Source organism: Oncorhynchus mykiss, chromosome 3, assembly GCF_057628025.1.
Source record: "Oncorhynchus mykiss isolate SJ-2025 chromosome 3, ASM5762802v1, whole genome shotgun sequence".
In the NCBI taxonomy this organism is placed as follows: domain Eukaryota; kingdom Metazoa; phylum Chordata; class Actinopteri; order Salmoniformes; family Salmonidae; genus Oncorhynchus; species Oncorhynchus mykiss.
This window is the reverse complement of record NC_143024.1, coordinates 45899703-45920812: the sequence shown is the minus strand read 5'-3', so window position 1 is coordinate 45920812 and position 21110 is coordinate 45899703. Positions and strand designations below refer to the sequence as shown.

Below are 21110 nucleotides of genomic sequence, written 5' to 3'. Positions count from 1 at the left end.
CTACAATGTAAATACGAGAGCTGTGACAGTAACGGAATTTTGGATGAAAGTTATTAGTCAGCCAAATAGACATGTTCACTGTTCTAACTGTTCTAATAGCAAAACAATTAGAATACATGTACAAAACATGAGTCTACACTGAGTGTACAAAACATTAGGAACCCCTTCCTAATATTGAGTTGCACCCCCTTTTTGCCTCAGAACAGCCTGGACTCTACAAGGTGTCGAAAGTGTTCCACAGATGCTGGCCCAAGTTGACTCCAATGCTTCCCACAGTTGTGTGAAGTTGGCTGGATGTCCTTTGGGTTTTGCACTATTCTTGATTTCACACTGTTGAGTGTGGAAAAAACCCAGCAGTGTTGCAGTTCTTGACATACTCAAACCGGTGAGCCTGGCACCTACTACAAATACCCTGTTCAAAGGCACTTTAAATATTTTGTCTTGCCCGTTCACCCTCTGAATGGCACACATACACAATCCATGTCTCAAGGCTTAAAAATCCTTATTTAACCTGTCTCGTGCTGGAGACATCAATAATGGATCATAGCTTTCATCTGGATTCACCTGGTCAGTCTGTCATGGAAAGAGCAGGTGTCCCTAATGTTTTGTACACTCAGTGAATATATTTTTTAAGATGCACATTTTCTCCTGTCTTCTGCATGTGCTGTTGCTGCAGGGAGTGGGGTGTTGCCTAGGCAACCGAAGCCTCGTTTGCTACAACACCTTGCATGTTTCAGCTTGGAGAAACAAAGTTTCATCACGTTGCAGAGTCCATGTTGCAGCAGAAACGGACTCAATTGCGCTAATGGCCGGCCATCCCGTCTTCAGTCAGCTGGTTGATCATATACAGTACCAAGGGTTTTTCTTTATTTTTAATATTTTCTACATTGTAGAATAATAGTGAAGACGTCAAAACTATGAAATAACACATGGAATCATGTAGTAAGCAAAAATGTATATAATTTATATTTGAGATTCGTCAAAGTAGCCAACCATTGCCTTGATGACAGCTTTCACACTCTTGGAATTCTCTCAACCTGCTTCACCTGGAATGCTTTTCCAACAGTCTTGAAGGAGTTCACCCCAAACCATCTCAATTGGGTTGAGGTCGGGTGATTGTGGAAGCCAGGTCATCTGATGCAGCACTCTATCACTCTCCTTCTTGGTCAAATAGCCCTTACACAGCCTGGGTGTGTTGGGTCATTGTCCTGTTGAAAAACAAGTGATAGTACCACTAAGCGCAACCCAGATGGGATGACGTACCGCTGCAGAATTCTGGGGTAGCCATGCTGGTTAAGTGTGCCTTGAATTCTAAATAAATCACTGACAGTGTCACCAGAAAAGCACCTCCTCTTCCATGCCTCAAGGTGGGAACCACACATGAGCAGATCATCGTTGGATCGTTGGAGACTTTTATCTCCCTCACCAACTTCAAACATCAGCTATCTGAGCAGCTAACCGATCGCTGCAGCTGTACATAGTCTATTGGTAAATAGCCCACCCATTTTCACCTACCTCATCCCCATACTGTTTTTATTTATTTACTTTTCTGCTCTTTTGCACACCAATATCTCTACCTGTACATGACCATCTGATCATTTATCACTCCAGTGTTAATCTGCAAAATTGTAATTATTCGCCTACCTCATGCCTTTTGCACACATTGTATATAGACTCCCCCTTTGTTTTCTACTGTGTTATTGACTTGTTAATTGTTTACTCCATGTGTAACTCTGTGTTGTCTGCTCATACTGCTATGCTTTATCTTGGCCAGGTCGCAGTTGCAAATGAGAACTTGTTCTCAACTAGCCTACCTGGTTAAATAAAGGTGAAATAAAATAAATAAAAAAATCCGTTCACCTAGTCTGCATCTCACAAAGACACGGCGGCTGGAGTCAAAAATCTAATTTGGAGTCATCAGACCAAAGGACAGATTTGCACCGGTCTAAATGCCCATTTCTCGTGTTTCTTGGCCCAAGCAAATCTCATTTTATTATTGTTGTCTTTTAGTAATAGTTTCTTTGCAGCAATTGTACCATGGAGGCCTGATTCACACAGTCTCCTCTGAACAGTTGATGTTGAGATGTGTCTGTTACATTTATTTGGGCTAGTTTGAGAAACCGATGCCTCAGAAGTCCTCAACTGGTAGCTTCATTAAATAGTACCCGCAAAACACCAGTCTCAACGTCAACAGTAAAGAGGTGACTCCGGGATGCTGGCCTTCTAGAGTTCCTCTGTCCAGTGTATGTGTTCTTCTGCCCATCTTAATCTTTTCTTTTTTATTGGCCAGTCTGAGATATGGCTTTTTCTTTGCAACTCTGCCTAGACTGAATAGACTGACGAGTTTCAGAAGAAAGTTATTTGTTTCTGGACATTTTGAGCCTGTAATCAAACCCACAAATGCTGATGCTCCAGATACTCAACTACCCTAACGAAGGCCAGTTTTATTGCTTCTTTCATCAGGACAACAGTTTGCAGCTGTGCTAACATAATTGCAAAAGGGTTTTCTAATGATAAATTAAGCTTTTAAAATTATAAACTTGGATTAGCTAACACAACATGCCATTGGAACACAGGAGTGATGGTTGCTGATAATGGGCCTATGTAGATGATAAAAAATCTGCCGTTTCCAGCTACAATAGTAATTTACAACATTAATAATGTCTACACTGATTTCTGATCAATTTGATGTTATTTTAGTGGACAAAAAGATTGCTTTTCTTTCAAAAACAAGGACATTTCTAAGTGACCCAAACTTTTGAATGGTAGTGTATATATATATATATTTTTTTTACGGATATGACAGTTCTTTAATTGTCATGACGGTCTTCATCCATAACCATCGTTTATATGGTAATTGTGCCAGCCCTAGTAAATACATATGTTTTAAGGCAGTCAATGTGAAGTGGGACCAATACATGTATAGTTGAGAAAGAGGTATCAGCCATGGTCACTGTGTGCGGTGATGTTACCATGTTATCACAGTGGTAAGGTTTATTCAGCTGTTGCAAAGTTTACACCTGGAGTTATGCTCTTGACTTATCTATGTCTGTACATCTGTTAATCTGAAATATCTCTCTTTCTCGCTCTATATATATATATCCCTTCCAGGAGCTGTACAGCCAGTCATATGATGAGATTGGGGTGATGTTCGCCTCCATCCCCAACTTCTCGGACTTCTACACAGAGGAGAGCATCAACAATGGGGGGATTGAGTGCCTCAGGTTCCTCAACGAAATCATCTCCGATTTTGACAGCGTAAGAAGCGCATGAATGCATCATTTCTACTTGTGACTTGTAACAGTCATGCAAATGTTGAAACTAGCTTGCTATGACAATGGAAGTACTGTATGTTATTGCTCCCTATTCCCGAGGCATGTATAGGAATTAAAGATGCTGCCTAATACTTTGAGACTTGACCTTTCAACCCGTGACCTTTAACCTCTGACAGCTCCTGGACGAGTCTCAGTTCCGCTGCATCACCAAAATCAAAACCATTGGCAGCACCTACATGGCAGCGTCAGGAGTCACTCCCGACGTCAGCAACGGCTACGCCTGTCTGAAGGTTAGCTCATTACCATGGTCATCAGCCACTGGGTCTGGGTCAGAGGCTTAAGCTAGCCGTGTAAACTATATCATGTATGACATAATCATGTGAACTCCTATAGCTAAACAGCAGAATTCCTGATGAACTCAGTCTTGGGCATCTTATACTGTTTGTGGTAGCAGGTCAGAAATGTGATCAAGAGCTTTTGGACTGATCTTTTACAGAGGATATGTTAATTTTATGGGTGATGATGATCGTAGTGGTGGTGATGATCAAATTAATTCACTTGAAACTTGATGATGAAGATGGTTATGGTAGAGGGCTCTGTTGTGCAGAAAGAGGAGCTGACTGACAGAGAGCGCTGGCAGCATTTGGCAGATCTGGCTGACTTTGCTCTGGCCATGAAGGTCTCGCTCATGAACATCAACTACCAGTCCTTCAACAACTTTATGCTACGCATAGGTAACTTTTCAGCCATATATTTTAAGGTGAGAGAAGAATGGAGAGTGTGTCCTAGTTTTGTACAGCATGCATATCATGAATCCCATACTTCCTCCTCTCCTCAGGTTTGAATAAAGGGGGGGTTCTGGCAGGAGTGATTGGTGCCCGGAAGCCTCACTATGACATCTGGGGAAACACTGTGAATGTGGCCAGTCGCATGGAGTCCACAGGGGTCATGGGTAACATCCAGGTAAGGCCTCTCCATAACAGGGTGCGACGAGATGCAGGATGGAATAAGTATTGAGGTGACAACCAAACAATCAGTTATAGCTGTAGCGCATTGGCCCGTAAGGTCGTTGATGTACCTGATTTCTGGTGAGGACTGAGCAGGAGCACTTGATACCCTACAATGATTGATACATTGCAGTCGCAAAACCACATAGAGCAATCTGATACCTGACTGCGCAGTCGATGATGTGGCATGCAACCATTGGTTGACTGCAATGTAGTCGGCCTGGAATTGTTGTTTTCCAGATGGCTATAATAACACAAGAATAATACTACTTTGTTTGATTACTATTTAGATCTTGGGGTTTGACATCAGGGAATAGTTTTAAGTGGATTACCAAATCTGGGTAGAAAACACATGTTGGATGGATTCATCACCTACAATTTGATGTGATTCTACTGCCCCCAGGTGGTGGAAGATTGCTACCACATCTTGAAGGAGTACGGATTCCGTTTTGTGAGGAGGGGACCTATCTTTGTGAAGGGGAAAGGAGAGCTGCTTACCTACTTTCTGAAGGGTAGAGAAAAACAGGGCTCCTTCATCAACGGCTCCTCGGTCACCCTGCCACACCAAGTGGTGGACAACTCCTGACCTGCGTGTCAATGCTCACAGAAACACACACGCATAATCAGAAATATACATTGTAATGTATAAGTGAGATCTGAATTTATGCTTTATACCAACACTCTTTCAGAATTGCAAAGTATGTCAGAGGATATGGACATCTTGCAAAGAAAGAAGATTTGTCCCGTCTCCCCCTCCCCCACCCTGCCTGTTCAAATACTTTTTTTGCAAACTACAAAGCTTTTCAAAATAGTGCTCAGCTATTTGCACTACAGACTTATGAACACATATCACACTACTGTATAGTCACACATAGTTACACACAGTCTTAGACAAACACTCTTATTCAGAAACACAGTCTGACAAATACACATTCATGTACTCACTGCAATGCCATCCTTACGACGCCGCTCAAGCCAGATGCATCATGGCTGTTGGACTAAATGCCTCATTTTGAATACTTTCCCCCTTTTACAAAATACTTTATATTTGGAAAAGAATGGATTTCATTGTGTTTGTTACAGTATCTCCAAACTGCTTGGAGATGGCGATGACTTGAGATAAGATGGTAGAGGTGTGTGTGTGTGTGCTGAATAAGCCTGCAGTGAAAGTATTCTTTCTCACTTTTTTCTGATCCGGAATCAAGTAACATGACATGCCCTTTTTCTGTTAGCTATGAATTTGGAACACATGCCTTCTATGTTCTCCACCCCCCCCCCCCCACCCCCCCTTTGTTTACATTGGCATACATCACTTCTTTACGGCATCTGAGTCTATGCTGACAGTGGGCACAGAACCCAGGTGTGAGTCCTCAGGTGTGAAATTGGCGACAGGTTGAATGTTTTTGTGTTTTTTTGGAGGCATTGCAGGTGTGCGCATGCACGTTGACAAGCAAGAGTGATTCATGGTATTTTAGAGTTTGTGGTCACCAGGTTTTTGTGAGTAGCTGACACCTGTGGTCATGGGTATTCCGGTAGATCGAAATGCAGTGCCCTGAAAAAAGTATTTGCCCCCTTTAGGATTTTCTCTGTTTTTACATGTTTTTGATACTGAATTAGCAGATCTTCAACTAAAACCTTATATTAGATAAAGGGAACCTGAGTTTACAAAAAAAAAATATATATATTATTTATTTAATTAACAACGTTATGCAACACCCAATTCCCCTGTGTGAAAAAGGTATTGACCCCTTACACTCAATAACTGGTTGTGCCACCTTTAGCTGCAATGTCTGCAACCAAATGCTTCCTGTAGTTGTGGATCAGTCTCTCACGTCGCTGTGGAAGAATTTTGGCCCACTCTTGCATGCAGAACTTCTTTAACTCAGTGACATATGTGGGTTTTCAAGCATGAACTGCTCCTTTCATGTCCTGCCACAACATCTCAATTGGGATTAGGTCTGGACTTTGACTAGGCCATTCCAAAACTTCAATTTTGTTGCTTTTTAGTCATTTTAAAGTAGACTTGACTTTTGGATTAAAGTTGACTTACGTTTGCCAAAAAACACCTGGAAGATCATCAAGGCTCTTTGGAAGAATGTTCTATGAACAGATGAGTCAAGTGTATAACTTTTTGGAAGACATGGGTCCCGTTATGCCTGACGAAAAACCAAACACTGCATTCCACGGTAAGAACCTTGTACCATTAGTCAAGCATGGTGGTGGTAGTCTGATGGTTTGGGGATGCTTTGCTGCCTCAGGACCTGGATGACTTGCCTTAATAGAAGGAACCATAAATCATGCTCTGTATCAAACAAAAGGTTATTGGTCACATACACATATTTAGCAGATGTTATTGTGGGTGTAGCAAAATGCTTGCTGTATCAGTGAATTCTAGAGGAGAATGTCAGGCTTTCTGTGAGCTGAAGCGCAGCTGGGTCATGCAGCAAGACAATAATCCAAAAACACAATCAATGGCTGAAAAGCAACAAATTTGAAGTTTTGGAATGGCCTAGACAAAGTCCAGACCTAATCCCAATTGAGATGTTGTGGCAGGACTTGAAATGAGCAGTTCATGCTTGAAAACCCACAAATGTCGCTGAGTTAAAGCAGCTCTGCATAGAAGAGTGGGCCAAAATTCCTCCACAGCAACGTGAGAGACTGAGCAACAACTAAAGCGTTTGATTGGAGTCATTGGAGGTAAAGGTGCCACAAACAGTTATTGAGTGTAAGGGGAAATTACTTTTTTCACATGAGCATTGGGTGTTGCATAACTATGTTTCTGAAATCAATTAAATAGGTATGTAATTGTTGTGTTATTTGTTCACTCAGGTCCCCATTATCTAATATTAGATTTTGGTTGAAGATCTGATAATATTCAGTATTACATTTTTTTTTTTTAAAGTAGAGAATTAAGGGGGCAAATTCCTTTTCCACAGCAATGTTTGTTTGTTTGTTTGTGTGTATGTAAGGTGGATATGTGGACAGTATTGCAGGTGCGGCTGAGTTTCTTTTGCTCGTATTGTGTCCCCGTCAGTGTCTTTTCTCTGAAATTGGATGGAAGTGCAATAGTTTATTCTTCTACAACCCTCTGTCCTCGCTTGCCCCTAACACAAATTAAAACATTCCTGGCCCTTTTAATATTTTTATAACTAAGTTTAATTCATGCTGAGATTCTATTTACAGTGAAGGGATAAAGGACTAATGAGTCTCTAAGTTGTACATACAGTTTACTGTTCATTAATTTAATTTATTGCAGTTGTCAGGGACAGATTTCCTTTTTTTAAACCAATGTAAAAGTGCCAATGTTGAAGGAATGGCTTTGGTCCCTGTACATGTGGCCAAAATGCAGGTCTTTGCTGTTTCTCGATTTGTATTTTAAAGAACCTCAGGCTTGGGAATAAAATGGCACTTTGAATGGTCTGTAAACTATCTGTGTTTGAGTTGAAAGATAAGTTATTAATGTATTTTGTTTAAATTATTTGTCATTTTCAAGTGTATTGATAAAAAAAACGAAATTAAACCATGGTCCCTAATACTTTCTTTATTTAGTGTGTTTTGAGTAGGCCTGTTGTCTCCTCTTTGGATAGCATAAAGTTGTTGTATATGTTGAGAGTGTGACTTCCAATCCATTTCATGCAGAAGTTGCAGAACCTAATGAACACAATATGTTGAAAATACGTTTCAACCAATTTTGCTTGTTGAGAAGAGATCCCCCTTTTTGATGTAGCTTGAAAAAAAACTTAAAGGGGAAACCTGCAATTGCAACTTCCAGTTTTAGACTTTTAAATGAATGATATATAAAATAGATTTTAAAAAATATATATATATATACATACCCATTGATTATTGAATAGAAGTCTCATGACCTTAGGTCAATTGTCGTACCCCACACAAACTGAAAATATAAACTCTAAACAATGTAATTTGAAACAAATGCTGTATAGCCTCAACTTAGTTCATTCTATAATGTTGACGTCATGCATCCATAGCTCTTGTCTATGAATTTGAGAGTGGTTGCATTTGGTTACAGCAGTCACTGTTATTGTTAGAACTGCAGATTCACCCTTTTATCGTAAACAAGTTGTCATTTTCCCAATAGAAAATTAATCAAAATATAAAAAGGTATATTAACTTGTGAAACAAACAAAGTTCAGTATGAACTTCAAGTGGGCCAAAAATGGACTACCCGGACACAAGGTAGTGTCGGAATTTCCGGTGACGTCATTGCGTCTCAATATCCATAATGAATCTGCAGCTGACTGGAGAGCAACAATAACAAGAGAAGCTCCGCGATAAAAACGAGTTATTGTCTCGTCTCTGACACTTTTGCCAGCATTCTGTCACCAACGCCCTTGGCGAATTAACTCTGGCCTCCGCTTCCTCCGACTCGGAAACCGGCGGAGTGTCGCCGCCACCGCGGAAGAAATACCGAGCTTCGGTGGTGGAGGGAGCAGGGGAGCTTGGGGCTGCAATTGGGTCAGCGGCCCTGTCTACAGTTGTGGGGATTTTAACTTTTCCCAATTCACCCGTTGCTCCTGTCATTCGATTAAATCCGCACAGTGTAGCCCACATCTACATTAATAACATGCAGGCCAACGGGGCAGGACAGGGTCAAGATTCGGAGCTGTCCTGCCTAAACAACAGTGCGCAAAACGGAGAGCCGTCCTCCGCCGGGGGAGCTCACACTAACGTTAATGGACTATCCACAACAAACAATGGGAACTCTGTCAGTAACAACGTCGGTATCCCAGCCCCAGCAGCATCCAACAACGCCGTGTCTTCGGATGCAAACTCCGTGAAAAAGAAGAAGCGTCTCTCTCAGTCAGAGGAAGATGTCATTAGACTTATAGGGCAACATTTACACGATTTAGGACTTAAGTAAGTAACGTTCGCTAACTTCCTAGCTAGCTGTCAGCTGATGCTAAATCGTGTCCTTCATAATAAGCGCGAATAAAGCAAGTCATGTTGACAGCGACTAGTTCGGTGAGATAAACAGAGTTTTGTAGAGGTCACATTGAATACAGCACGGGTCCTTTAGAAAATTGATGAAGGGAGAAAGATGGCCCACTATTGCACAGTTTAACTGGTCTACCGTTAACTGTTACTTTGGGGTCCAGAAATGGGACTTCATGAAATAACAAGAACATGGGAGTTTTCTCGTTACGTAGCCTAACACTTCCCTCATCATCAGCCATATGCAGACTTTTTATATATTTATACAGTATATAGGACCAAAAAAAGCCAATACCGATTAATCGGCCGATTTATGTATATATATATATATGTCTGTATGTATGTATGTATGTATGTATGTATGTATGTAATAATGACAATTACAACAATACTGAATGAGCAATGAACACTTATTTTAACTTAATATAATACACAAATAAAATCAATTTAGTCTCCAATAAAAAATTAAACATGTTAAAGTTGGTTTAAATTATGCAAAAACTGTGTTGGAGAAGAAAGTAAAAGTGCAATATGTGCCATGTAAAAAGCTAGCGTCTAAGTTCCTTGCTCAGAACATGAGAACATATGAAAGCTGCTGGTTTCTTTTAACATGAGTATTCAATATTCCCAGTTAAGATGATTTAGGTTGTAGTTATTATAGGACTATTTCTCTCTATACCATTTGTATTTCATAAAACTTTGACTATTGGATGTTCTTATAGACACTATAGTATTGCCAGCCTAATCTCGGGAGTTGATAGGCTTGAAGTCATAAACAGTGCTGTGATTCAAGCATTGCGAAGAGCTGCTGGCAAATGCAGGAAAGTGCAGTTTGAATGAATGCTTATGAGCCTGCTGCTGCCTACCACTGCCCAGTCAGACTGCTCTATCAAATATCAAATCATAGACTTAATTCTAATATAATAAACACACAGAAATACGAGCCTTAGGTCATTAATATGGTCAAATCCGGAGACTATCATTTCGAAAACAAAATGTTTATTCTTTCAGTGAAATATGGAACGGTTCTGTATTTTATCGAACGGGTGGCAACCCCAAGTCTAAATATTGCTGTTACATTGCACAACCTTCAATGTTAGGTCATAATTATGTAAAGTTCTGGCAAATTAATTATGGTCTTTGTTGGGAAGAAATGGTCTTCACACAGTTTGCAACGAGCCAGGCGACCCAACTGCTGCATATACCGACTCTGCTTACACTGAACGCAAGAGAAGTGACACAATTTCAGGCACCGCATTGATTATATGCAATGCAGGACAAGCTAGTTAAACTGGTAATATCATCAACCATGTGTAGTTAACTAGTGATTATGTTTCGATTGATTGTTTTTTATCAGATAAGTTTAATGCTAGCTAGCAATTTACCATGGCTCCTTGCTGCCTGCACTCGCGTAACAGGTGGTCAGCCTGTCACGCAGTCTCCTCGTGGATTGCAATATAATCGGCCATAATCGGCGTCCAAAAATGCAGATTACGGATTGTTATGAAAACTTGAAATCGGCCCTAATTAATCACTCATTCCAGTTAATCGGTCGACATCTAATATATATATATATATATATATATATATATATATATATATATATACATTTTTTAAGTGTATTTCAAAATATGCTTACAATAACATTACTCTTGCGAGTTGTTAAGACCATGGAAACTGGAAAATCTTGTCCAGAATACATTGAGAATGTTTGGTTTCTTGATAGTATTTGCATGTCAGTCAAGCCACAAGATCACGTGAAATCAATCTGTTTTCATGAAGAGTTTTGAAAATTGAACGGTCATCATATTTGCCTCCAACTTTAAAGATATGTCTACATATTTGATACAGCACAAGTCTAATTGTTTAGGACTTTGGCAAGTCATTGATGAAGATACAATGATCACCCTATCAGGCATTGTACTTGACCAAGTAATAAGTTAGTAGACATGATTCAAATGAATTATTTCTTTATTGTTGAATTCCTCTACATAAAATAATGCTATTTGACATTTGAAAATACTTTGTATTTTTCCTTTGCACATGCTTCCCCTTTCCCTCTCATCTACAGTCAGACAGTGGACCTGTTGATGCAGGAGTCTGGCTGCAGACTGGAGCATTCCTCGGCCACGAAGTTCTGCAACCATGTGGTGGAAGGAGAGTGGGACAAGGTGATGAAACCATTTGAGATGTTTTTATTTTTTAAGTCATCTAACTTTAGAGGTACACAAAACATCTATTCTGCATGTTGACTTATTTTTTTCATTCCTCAAATGTTTTAAACAACAATTTCGCTTATTAAGTTGAAATGTACAGTAGTTAGAAAACAGAAAATAACCAGTGTCTATTTTTTGGGTTTGAATATAGGCTGAAAGTGACCTGAGTGAGCTGAAAGCATTGATGCATTCTCCAAGTGCTATTGTGGTAAGTCCAACAGTGTTACAGTTAGTGCTGAGTGATTGGTGTGTTTTGAGGTCGGTTTCGGTTCGATTATATATAAAATAAAATAATCACTGTTTTCAATTATTGTTTTTAACATTAAATGCACTATGCATTATGTGGGTTGAATGCTGTAACAACACAGAGAATAATAAAAAATCATTTAAAAAAGTCCCATGATGGTAAGGACTGCCCATTACTGCTTATCACTTATTAACCATAATCTATTCACATTTAATAAAATATTTCAGTTTTTCTGTATGTTACATTTGTTTTAGGCCTATTTGATGGCAATAATTTAATTCAACGTCATCTCTGTAGAGCTGATGCTTATGCTGTCTGACAAAATCACTATTTTAGTGGTTCTTCGCAGTAAATAAGGCATACTTTTATGACTGCTGAATACCAACTACCAATCTTAGATGATGTATTTTCAGGTATCGATACCTCACGAAGCAACTGCTCTCTATCCCTCTTGATTGCACGTTCTCTCTCTCGTTTGTCATTGTAGGTAATTACCATGTGTTCTGCACAAAACTATGTAGAATATTGTCCCTACTACATTGCGCAGTTGGGCTTGATCTGATTTATCTCTAGAGAAACTGCGCATTGCGCTCACAGAAAAAACCTGAATTCAAATAATTGAACTGACATCTTTCAATTAGTTGTTTAAAAAGCAAAAAATGACCAACATTTCGGTTAATCACTCAGCACTAGCTACAGTTGAATGCGGACAAGAGTAAAAGAGTAGGATGTGTAGGCTACATTTTCCTCACAGACAATCGTTTTGATATGTTTTAAGATGTATGTGCTTAACTCATAATGCACTCATATTTGTACATGTCCTTTCCTCCCCTGCCCGTCTTATTTTTTCCTCTATAGCGGATGAAGTTCCTGCTCCTGCAGCAGAAGTACCTGGAGTATCTGGAGGATGCCAAGGTCCTGGAGGCGCTACAGGTCCTGAGAGCTGAGCTCACTCCCCTCAAGTACAACACAGAGCGTATCCACATCCTGAGCGGGTAGCTACCTCTGATCACAGTCCTAATGCCCTACCCCACCCTAAAGGAATAGCCTAGATCACAGAGCTAAGCCCCTTTTAAAATTGAAACCGCTGTCACTTGTAGTTCCTTTTAAAACGGCATTGATCCATGTCCATTGCAATGTGTGACAACTAACTATTCCATCAGTGAGGAGTGTTTGTGTTGGAGTACAGCCAATCCTCGTTCAGTATGGTCGATGGTATGGGATTTGATTATAGACACATTTTTCACTCCCCTTTGAATTTTAGCTGATTTTGACTGAATAATGGGATTCCCTGTCTGTCTTCGCGGTGCTGGGGGTGAGTCCTGCAGGGCAGCCTAATGCTGATGACATCTATTTCCAAGGTACCTGATGTGCAGCCATGCAGAGGACCTGAGAGCAAAGGCAGACTGGGAGGGTAAAGGCACTGCCTCCCGCACTAAACTCCTGGACAAGTTACAGAGTGAGTGCCATCTTACACGCACACACCCACACATACACATCTCACACACACATCCCACACATACACATCTCACACACACATCCCACACATACACATCTCACACACACATCCCACCCACACACGTCTCTCACACACACACCCACACATACACACCCACATATACACACCCACACATACACATCTCACACACACACACATACCACATCCTCACATTCAGCCTACCCCCCAGTTTTGTTTAAGATGAGTACACCTTTATTATCAAATGAGTTCCTCTTGTTGGGTTCTGAGAATATGAAATATACTTATTCATGTCACTGAGGGAGAGAGGGAAATGTATAACGTATACATTCTGTCCGGATATGTTATTGTTAGCCATCAGGGATCCTATGGGAGGAGAAAAGACAGTCTGGTATGAGTTGAAATGACACCCGTGAGTGAGTGAGCACTTTGGGATAGAGGTCAGGTCGAATGAAGTGAGGAAGAACAGATATCACTACGGTTCTGTCTAGCAACAGAGATGCATTGGCTGGTCAGGTGTGTAGGAGGAGACTCAGCCTAGGAGAAAAGGTTAAATATCAGTGCTTGTGTGAATCTGTCTTTTGTCTTATGCAGCTGTATCGGCCCAATGGGTGAATAAACTTGGTTTCAGCTTTATTAAGCGTCCGTGAGTTTTCATAGGTTCATGTGGAACCTAAAACTCCAGCTTTGACACAGAATTGCGTGTCTTTAAACACAGATATTTTGTTCCTCTTCTTTTCCGAGTGACATTTTAAGGATAGAATCTCTTTTAAACAATTTATCTTTCTCCCTCTCTCTTTGTTCCCCTCATTCCAATCTTATCACACTGTGCCTCATTTCCTCCCGTCTCCTGTCCTGCAGCGTACCTGCCTCCCTCTGTGATGCTGCCTCCGCGCCGGCTGCAGACCCTGCTGAGGCAGGCTGTGGAGCTGCAGAGAGAGCGCTGCCTCTACCACAACACCAAGCTGGACAGTGGCCTGGACTCTGTGTCCCTCCTCCTGGACCACGCCTGCAGCCGGTAAGGCTCTTCATTCTATACTCTGTCTGTAGTTGTCTGTCCTTCCTGTGTTCATTCCCTTAATTTGGCTGTCAAAATTGCCTTGCCTTGGACCTCAGCTGTAGTTGTCATGGTCTTACTTCCCAGTAATAGTTTGTCTTGCTTCTATTGTGGTTGTTATGTCACAAGATTTTATGTGACGATTGTATGGATTCACACGCCATTAACTAACGTTCACATTTCCTAATGGAAGTGAAGTGCTTCATTTAAACCGATGCAAAAACCTTAGCGCATTGCCACTATCTGCCCTGGATTAAAAAATGTTTATTAGCTACCCACGCTAGCTGGGTAGAACGTTCAGGGTGATAAGGTCTATTCCTGGAATTAACAAAAACCTTATTATCTCCTATATGTCCTCTCTCCATGACGCCTGAGTGTTGTTATCTACAGGAAACAGTTCCCTTGTTACACCCAGCAGATCCTCACCGAACACTGCAATGAAGTGTGGTTCTGCAAGTTCTCCAATGACGGCACCAAACTCGCCACGGGATCCAAAGACACCACAGTCATCGTGTGGCATGTCAACACAGTAGGAGCCTTTCTCATTACAGACGAACCATGATCATGCTGATAAGTGTATCAGGTTTTAGTAAACAGGGCATAAGAGAGGGGGGTTTCAAAGGGGTGGCGGAGGCGGGAAGATGTGAACTTTGGGGGAAATTATTAGCTGAGGTGATAACTGTGCTGCTGATTGACAGGAGAGTCACCAGTTGAAACTGATGAAGACTCTTGAGGGCCACGCCTACGGTGTCTCATACCTGGCCTGGAGCCCTGATGACACTTACTTGATTGCCTGTGGCCCCGATGACTGCTCAGAGCTGTGGCTGTGGAACGTACAGGTAATGTTGGATTTACTTTTTTTTATCCAGAATGCTTGTTGTTGGAAGATCAAAAGTCCTCTACAAAGTCCTATTCCTCAATGATTGTGTTGTGGAAGTCATCTCTAATTTACCCACATCTTACTCTCACCAGGATGGAAATGGTAGTTGTTATTGTCATGTTATTACTAGGCATAAAAAAAAAAGGTTAAAGGTAGTTTTTTAAAAGTCCTCCCTTCTCACTCACCCATGTCTCTTGTCATTGGCCAGGCGGGTGAGTTGCGGACAAAGATGAGCCAATCACACGAGGACAGTCTGACCAGTGTGGCCTGGAATCCAGACGGCAAGCGCTTCGTCACCGGAGGCCAGAGGGGCCAGTTCTACCAGTGTGTGAGTGTCTTCCATCAGGGTATGACCTGTCTGTCCAAGCATAAGGGCAGATTGAGCTATTGTGTGTGTTGGACTAATCAGTGCATTGAGGTTGATATAACCTTATCCCCAGGATCTGGATGGTAACCTGCTGGACTCGTGGGAAGGAGTAAGAGTTCAGTGCCTGTGGTGCCTGGGTGACACTCGGACCGTCCTGGCATCAGACACACACCAGCGTATCCGTGGTTACAACTTTGAGGACCTTACGGACAGAAACATGTAAGTTAGTCCATTCCATTGTCATATCGAATCACCAGGCCCATCCTGTGCTTATGCAAGTTCTGTCATTTTAATTTGTCTGTTTGTGCTGCCCTTCCACAGAGTCCAGGAGGACCATCCAATCATGTCTTTCACAGTTTCAAAGAACGGGAGGTTAGCTCTGCTGAATGTGGCTACTCAGGTGAGTGGTTTGGGGGGGGGGGGGGGGGGGGGTTCGGATTATGTCGAGCTGTCAGAGAGTGCACCGGTCAATATTCTGTCTGTCTTGTAGGGTGTGCACCTGTGGGACCTACATGACCGGGTGCTGGTGAGGAAGTATCAGGGCGTGACACAGGGCTTCTACACCATCCACTCCTGCTTTGGAGGACACAACGAAGACTTCATCGCCAGTGGGAGTGAGGGTAAGGCCACGTCCCCTTCTAGTCGATCTCATCTGAGTCCAAATTATGCTTTGACATTACTTTCAGTACTATTTATAAACCTGTCAGTATAACAACACTAACTCACTCACACGTCAGGGCAGTTTATTAGCTCATGCAACGGAAAACGTTTGCAAAGGAAAATGAACGTTTTCTTCCATTTGTTGCCTAATGAACATGGCCCAGGAAAAGGTAGAGGAGAATATGTAACACTCGCATGGTCTGGTTTATGCTGTGTGTCCATCTACAGATCACAAAGTGTACATCTGGCACAGGCGCAGTGAGCTGCCCATCGCAGAGTTGACAGGTCATACACGTACAGTGAACTGTGTGAGCTGGAATCCTGTAGTGCCCGGTCTCCTGGCCAGCGCCTCAGACGACGGCACCGTTCGAATCTGGGGGCCCGCCCCTTTCCTTGATGTCCAGGACGCTGAGGGGCTAAACGGTACAGAGTTATTTGACTGGTCATCATACTTTAACTAGTGGTCTAGAGCCCTCTTTATATCTGCCATTTTTATTTTACCTTTATTTAACTAGGCAAGTCAGTTAAGAACAAATTCTTATTTTCAATGACGGCCTAGGAACAGTGGGTTAACTGCCTGTTCAGGGGCAGAACGACAGATTTGTACCTCGGGGATTTGAACTTGCAACCTTTCGATTACTAGTCCAACACTCTAACCACCCTATGTTTTTAGGTTCAGTGTATATTATTACCATAGCCTCTACACTGTAATTATGAGACAAAATGTGGTGTAAAAGACCATTTGTAGGTTTTTAAGTCTATTGTGTGGGGGTGGACCAAGAAGAAAAAGTAATATATATGCAAATGCTCTGCTATAATGAACTCTACGTATAGCATTGTTGGGAGATTTAGAAAGCCAATAGTCAATCAATCAACAATGTAAAAAATATATTTATGTTTAACTTACAATATGTAGATCCTATAGGATTAGACGGGTTCAGATTTTTTGTGAGCAGCACAGAAATCACGAGGGCGGTTTACGGCGATAGGTGGGATGGACTGAGTAGCTGAGGTGTGGTTTTAAAAGCTCATGTTCTATAATAGTTATGACTGACAACGCAAGGTATAAGTACTATTCTATATAGATGTAATGTATATAAAAAATATCAAATTATTTTATTCTTGCCATGTAACTACTGTAAAAATATATATATATGTTTGTAAAAAGTGTATGTAAAATGTGTGTAGACTGCATGTAACAACAAAATAAAAAAAACTGTAAAAACAAAGTTTATTTTTGTAGTCCGAAGAAGGGGATGGGCATAAATAAATGTTTGAAAAATAAACAATAAATGAAAATGCTCTTCTGTTTCTCTCTCTCCATGAAAGAATCTTGTAGCATGGACAGCTGATGGTGACCTTGGAGCAGAAGACACTACTTCTCGAATCCAGGAGAACAACACTAGACTCTAACAAATGAAGCAGAGAAACTATTGCATTTTGACAGCTGCTTTCTGGAGGTTTGGCCCTGGGGCTGTGCTCCGGCGGCAGGTGATAACGTCACACACACACGGAGCTGTCAGACAAATCACAGAAATTAACCGATTACCCAGCAGCCACCTTGACTGTGACATCCCACCTCCTCTTACCTGTCTCCCACCTCTTACCTGTGTGGCTCACAGTGTCTGATGTCTGCACCTCCTGTGTTCAGCCAGGCCCCATCCTCTTTTGTCTCGGAGCTAACCCCAGGACTGCCACCTTTCACCTGCCTCGTTGAGAGTTTATTATTTATTATTGATAATATAATTTATTGTCATGATTAGTACGTTGATATATATAGAGCGGGCTGTAGTGGTGGAGAGTGATAAGGGTATATATAGTGCTGTGAAACTATTTGCTCCCTTTCTAATTGTCTCCTTTTGCTTATTTTTGATACTGAATGCTATCAGATCTTCAACCAAAACTGAATATTAGATCAAGGGAACCTGAGTGAATAAATAACACAACCGTTACATATTTATTTTCATAAACAAAGTTGTGCAACACCCCTGTTTGAAAAAGTAATTGCCCACTTACACTCAGTAGCTGGTTGTGCCACCTTGACCTAGAATGACTCGAACCAAACGTTTCCTGTCGTTGTTAATTAGTCTCATGTCACTGTGGAGTAATTTTGGCCCACTCTTCCATGCAGAACTGCTTTAACTCAGTGAAATTTGTGGGTTTTCAAGCATGAAATGCTTAGTTTCAAATCCTGCCACAACATCTCAATTGGGATTAGGTCTGGACTTTGACTAGGCCATTCCAAAACTTCAAATTTGTTGCTTTTTAGCCATTTTCATGTAGGCTTGATTGTGTGTTTTGGATCATGTCTTGCTGCATGGCCCAGCTGGGTTTCCGCTTCAGCTCACGGAGGGATAGCCTGACATTCTCCTGTAGAATTCTGATACAGAGCGGAATTCACTGTTTGTTCTATTAAGGCAAGTCACACAGGTCCTGAGGCAGCAAAGCATCCCCAAACCATCACACTACCACCATCATGCTTAAGGTTTTTAATTGTGGAATGCAGTGTTTCGTCAGGTGTTATTGGACCCATGTCTTCATAAAAGTTATACTTTTGAAAAGTCTGTCCATAGAACATTCTTCCTAGAGTCTTGAGGATAATCAAGGTACTTTGTTGGCAAACTTGAGTCAACTTTTTGGATGAGAAGGGTCCCATTATGTCCTGCGAAACCAAACACTGCATTCCACAGTAAGAAACTCATACCAACGGTCAAGCATGGTGGTGGTAGTGTGATGGGTTGGGGATGCTTTGCTGCCTCAGGATCTAGACGACTTCCCTTAATAGAAGGAACCATGAATTCTGCTCTATCAGATAATTCTACTGGAGAATATCAGCCATTGGTCTGTGAGCTGAAGCTGAAGAGCAGCTGGGTCATGCAGCAAGGCAATGATCCGAAACACACAATCAAGTCTACATGAAAATGGTTAAAAAGTAACAAATTTGACGTTTTGGAATGGATTAGTCAAAGTCCAGACTTAATCCCAATTGAGATGACACGAGCAGTTCATGCTTGAAACCCCCCAAAATGTTCTGCGAACAAGAGTGGGTGAAAACTCCTCCACAGCGATGTGAGACTGATCAACAACTACAGGAAGCATTTGGGTGCAGTCATTGCAGCTAAAGGTGGCACAACCAGTTATGGAGTGTAAGGGGCAATTGCTTTTTAACACAGGGGAATACTTTGTAAATTGAGTTTTCTTGTAAACTCGGGTTCCCTTCATCTAATATTAGGTTTTGGTTGAAGATTTGATAACATTCACTATCAAAAATATACAAAAATCCAAAAGGGGGCAAATACTTTTCACAGCACTGTATATCTATGTTGTTCTTCCAACAGGAAAGTCATTTTTTTTTGGTTTATTCATTGCTGCCTCTAATAAACGTCTCAACGTATATGAGATTGTGGTTTTCACACGCTGGAAATATTTACGTTTTTTTTTTTTTTTACCTCAAACTTTTAGCAATTTTTAAATGATAGGACTACAGGCATTTTAACTGAATCGGATGGATATAAAATCCACAAATCTAAGTGAATCTTGGAGGTGCTTGTATGATTACGTTTGTTTAGTGTTTTTTTAACACAGTAAAATATCATTTTAAATTGGATGTAGCTTTTTTTCTCCGAATTGGTGGGATGGTGAGATTGATGTGCATGTTGCTTAGGCCTCACTGCTGCCAGAAGAAACCATTTTGACCACCTGTGGTTCACAGCTAAATAGCATTTTATTATATGGTGGCTATACTCTTACTCTTCAGTCTCCTTGCTAGACCTAGTGAAGCACGTGCTGAGGCTAACTTTCTAATGGGAACGTTTAGGAGGTTATAGTTGTGGAGAGGTTAGGTAGTGGGGGAAGGACTTGCTTAAACTTGCTGTTTGAACTGGGTTGTATCAGCAATGGGGTTGACTGGGTTTTCCTTGACTTTGATCTCATTTATGTGTCCACCATTGTGCTGTTTTCATTTTACCTCCATTTCCCTCTTCTCTCCTTGCCTCTCACTTGTTCCCTTCTCTCCTATCCCTCGTCTTTAGCGCTTACGTTTTTGGCGTATCCACTTTTTGTGGTGAAATTACCATTTATTTGCTGCTTGGTTTGTTTTTCATTGTCCTGATTTGTTATGTGTTCATTACAGGCTGACATAAAAAACATTCTTTATGGCTTTTGTGAATTTTGTTACTATCGTTTTCTGTTTCATGTATCACTTCATCTCATATTCCCTGTACTATCATTGGCCTCTTCAACCATTTCATTTTCTATAAGTTAATTTATTTGACCACAATTAATCATGTATGTGTAATGCATTTGTACACAAGCGTATCAGATAATTATGAACATGTACAAATTGTTCCTTTTGGACAGTCAAGCAAAATAAGCTTTTCTGATATAGTATGCGCTTTATATCTGTATATGTTATGGCATGTATAATGAGATAGTGCAAGAACAGCATATAGGCTCAGCATTTTTCCGCGACACAGATCTCCCCAGCCCACAGGTCATTACAGCCACCACCAGCTTGTTCTGTTACAGAAGACCGATAGATATAAAATAATATGTAGACACACGCCACACACCTCAGTACAGATCAAACAGTAAAACAATCACAGATGTGGTGTTCTAGGTTCAGCTTATGCAAGTTTTTGTTCTTTTGAGACTTACCTTATTTTGGGGCTTATTTCCCACTCCTTGCTGTAAACGCTTGGCGAGGTGAGAAGCCATCGTTAGGTTTGTTTGTTAGCGGCCAGGTTCGGAAGAATCCATTTTGCATTTAAATGTGTTATTACAAAAAGTGGTTGTACTGTTATGTAATGTCGTGTAGAAGATATGTATGTATATTTTCAATAAAGCATTCAGGGTTTTAAGACCGTGAGTGACGTTAATGATTAGCAGCTTACGAAACACAGCCACAGAAATGATTATATTCTCAGAACATGCGTAAATCTCCCCAGGTTTCACTTTGTATTAGCCCTACCT

The 21110-nt window shown here is 41.1% G+C and overlaps 2 protein-coding genes across 6 annotated transcripts in view; both read left to right on the top strand.

Moving 5' to 3' along the window:
• adcy3a (adenylate cyclase 3a) overlaps positions 1-7817 on the top strand; it is a 29100-nt gene extending 21283 nt beyond the window's left edge. For 2 of the 4 annotated variants that reach the window (XM_036973927.2, XM_090229354.1), the window contains exons 16-20: positions 3112-3258; positions 3452-3565; positions 3883-4009; positions 4114-4238; positions 4686-7817. In XM_036973927.2, coding sequence (XP_036829822.1) covers positions 3112-3258; positions 3452-3565; positions 3883-4009; positions 4114-4238; positions 4686-4868 — 696 coding nt within the window. In that variant the 3' untranslated portion in view covers positions 4869-7817. The remainder of the gene's footprint in view (positions 1-3111; positions 3259-3451; positions 3566-3882; positions 4010-4113; positions 4239-4685) is intronic. The other 2 variants (XM_036973926.2, XM_036973929.2) reach the window with 1 other exon arrangement.
• Positions 7818-8490: 673 nt separating this feature from the next.
• LOC110519296 (WD repeat-containing protein 26) lies at positions 8491-20998 on the top strand. 2 transcript variants are annotated; one of them, XM_036973925.2, is made up of 14 exons: positions 8491-9160; positions 11307-11406; positions 11603-11659; positions 12557-12693; positions 13060-13157; positions 14037-14193; positions 14623-14761; positions 14931-15071; positions 15321-15440; positions 15553-15698; positions 15801-15879; positions 15970-16099; positions 16368-16562; positions 17479-20998. In XM_036973925.2, exons 1-14 carry the CDS (start codon positions 8868-8870, stop codon positions 17550-17552), a joined length of 1866 nt encoding a protein of 621 aa, XP_036829820.1. In that variant the 5' UTR covers positions 8491-8867; the 3' UTR covers positions 17553-20998. The 2 variants fall into 2 exon arrangements, with proteins under 2 accessions (XP_036829820.1, XP_021452125.2); XM_021596450.3 differs by having other exon boundaries at positions 17469-20998.
• Positions 20999-21110: the final 112 nt, after the last annotated feature.

What these genes read in the sequence shown, in the direction of transcription:
- LOC110519296 (XM_036973925.2), top strand. Translation starts at nt 8,868, where the DNA reads ATGCAGGCCAACGGGGCAGGACAGGGTCAAGATTCGGAGCTGTCCTGC. An exon ending in ATTCTCCAAGTGCTATTGTG is followed by an intron (nt 11,660 to 12,556) that starts GTAAGTCCAACA and finishes TTTCCTCTATAG; the next exon opens with CGGATGAAGTTCCTGCTCCT. An exon ending in GGGGCCAGTTCTACCAGTGT is followed by an intron (nt 15,441 to 15,552) that starts GTGAGTGTCTTC and finishes CCTTATCCCCAG; the next exon opens with GATCTGGATGGTAACCTGCT.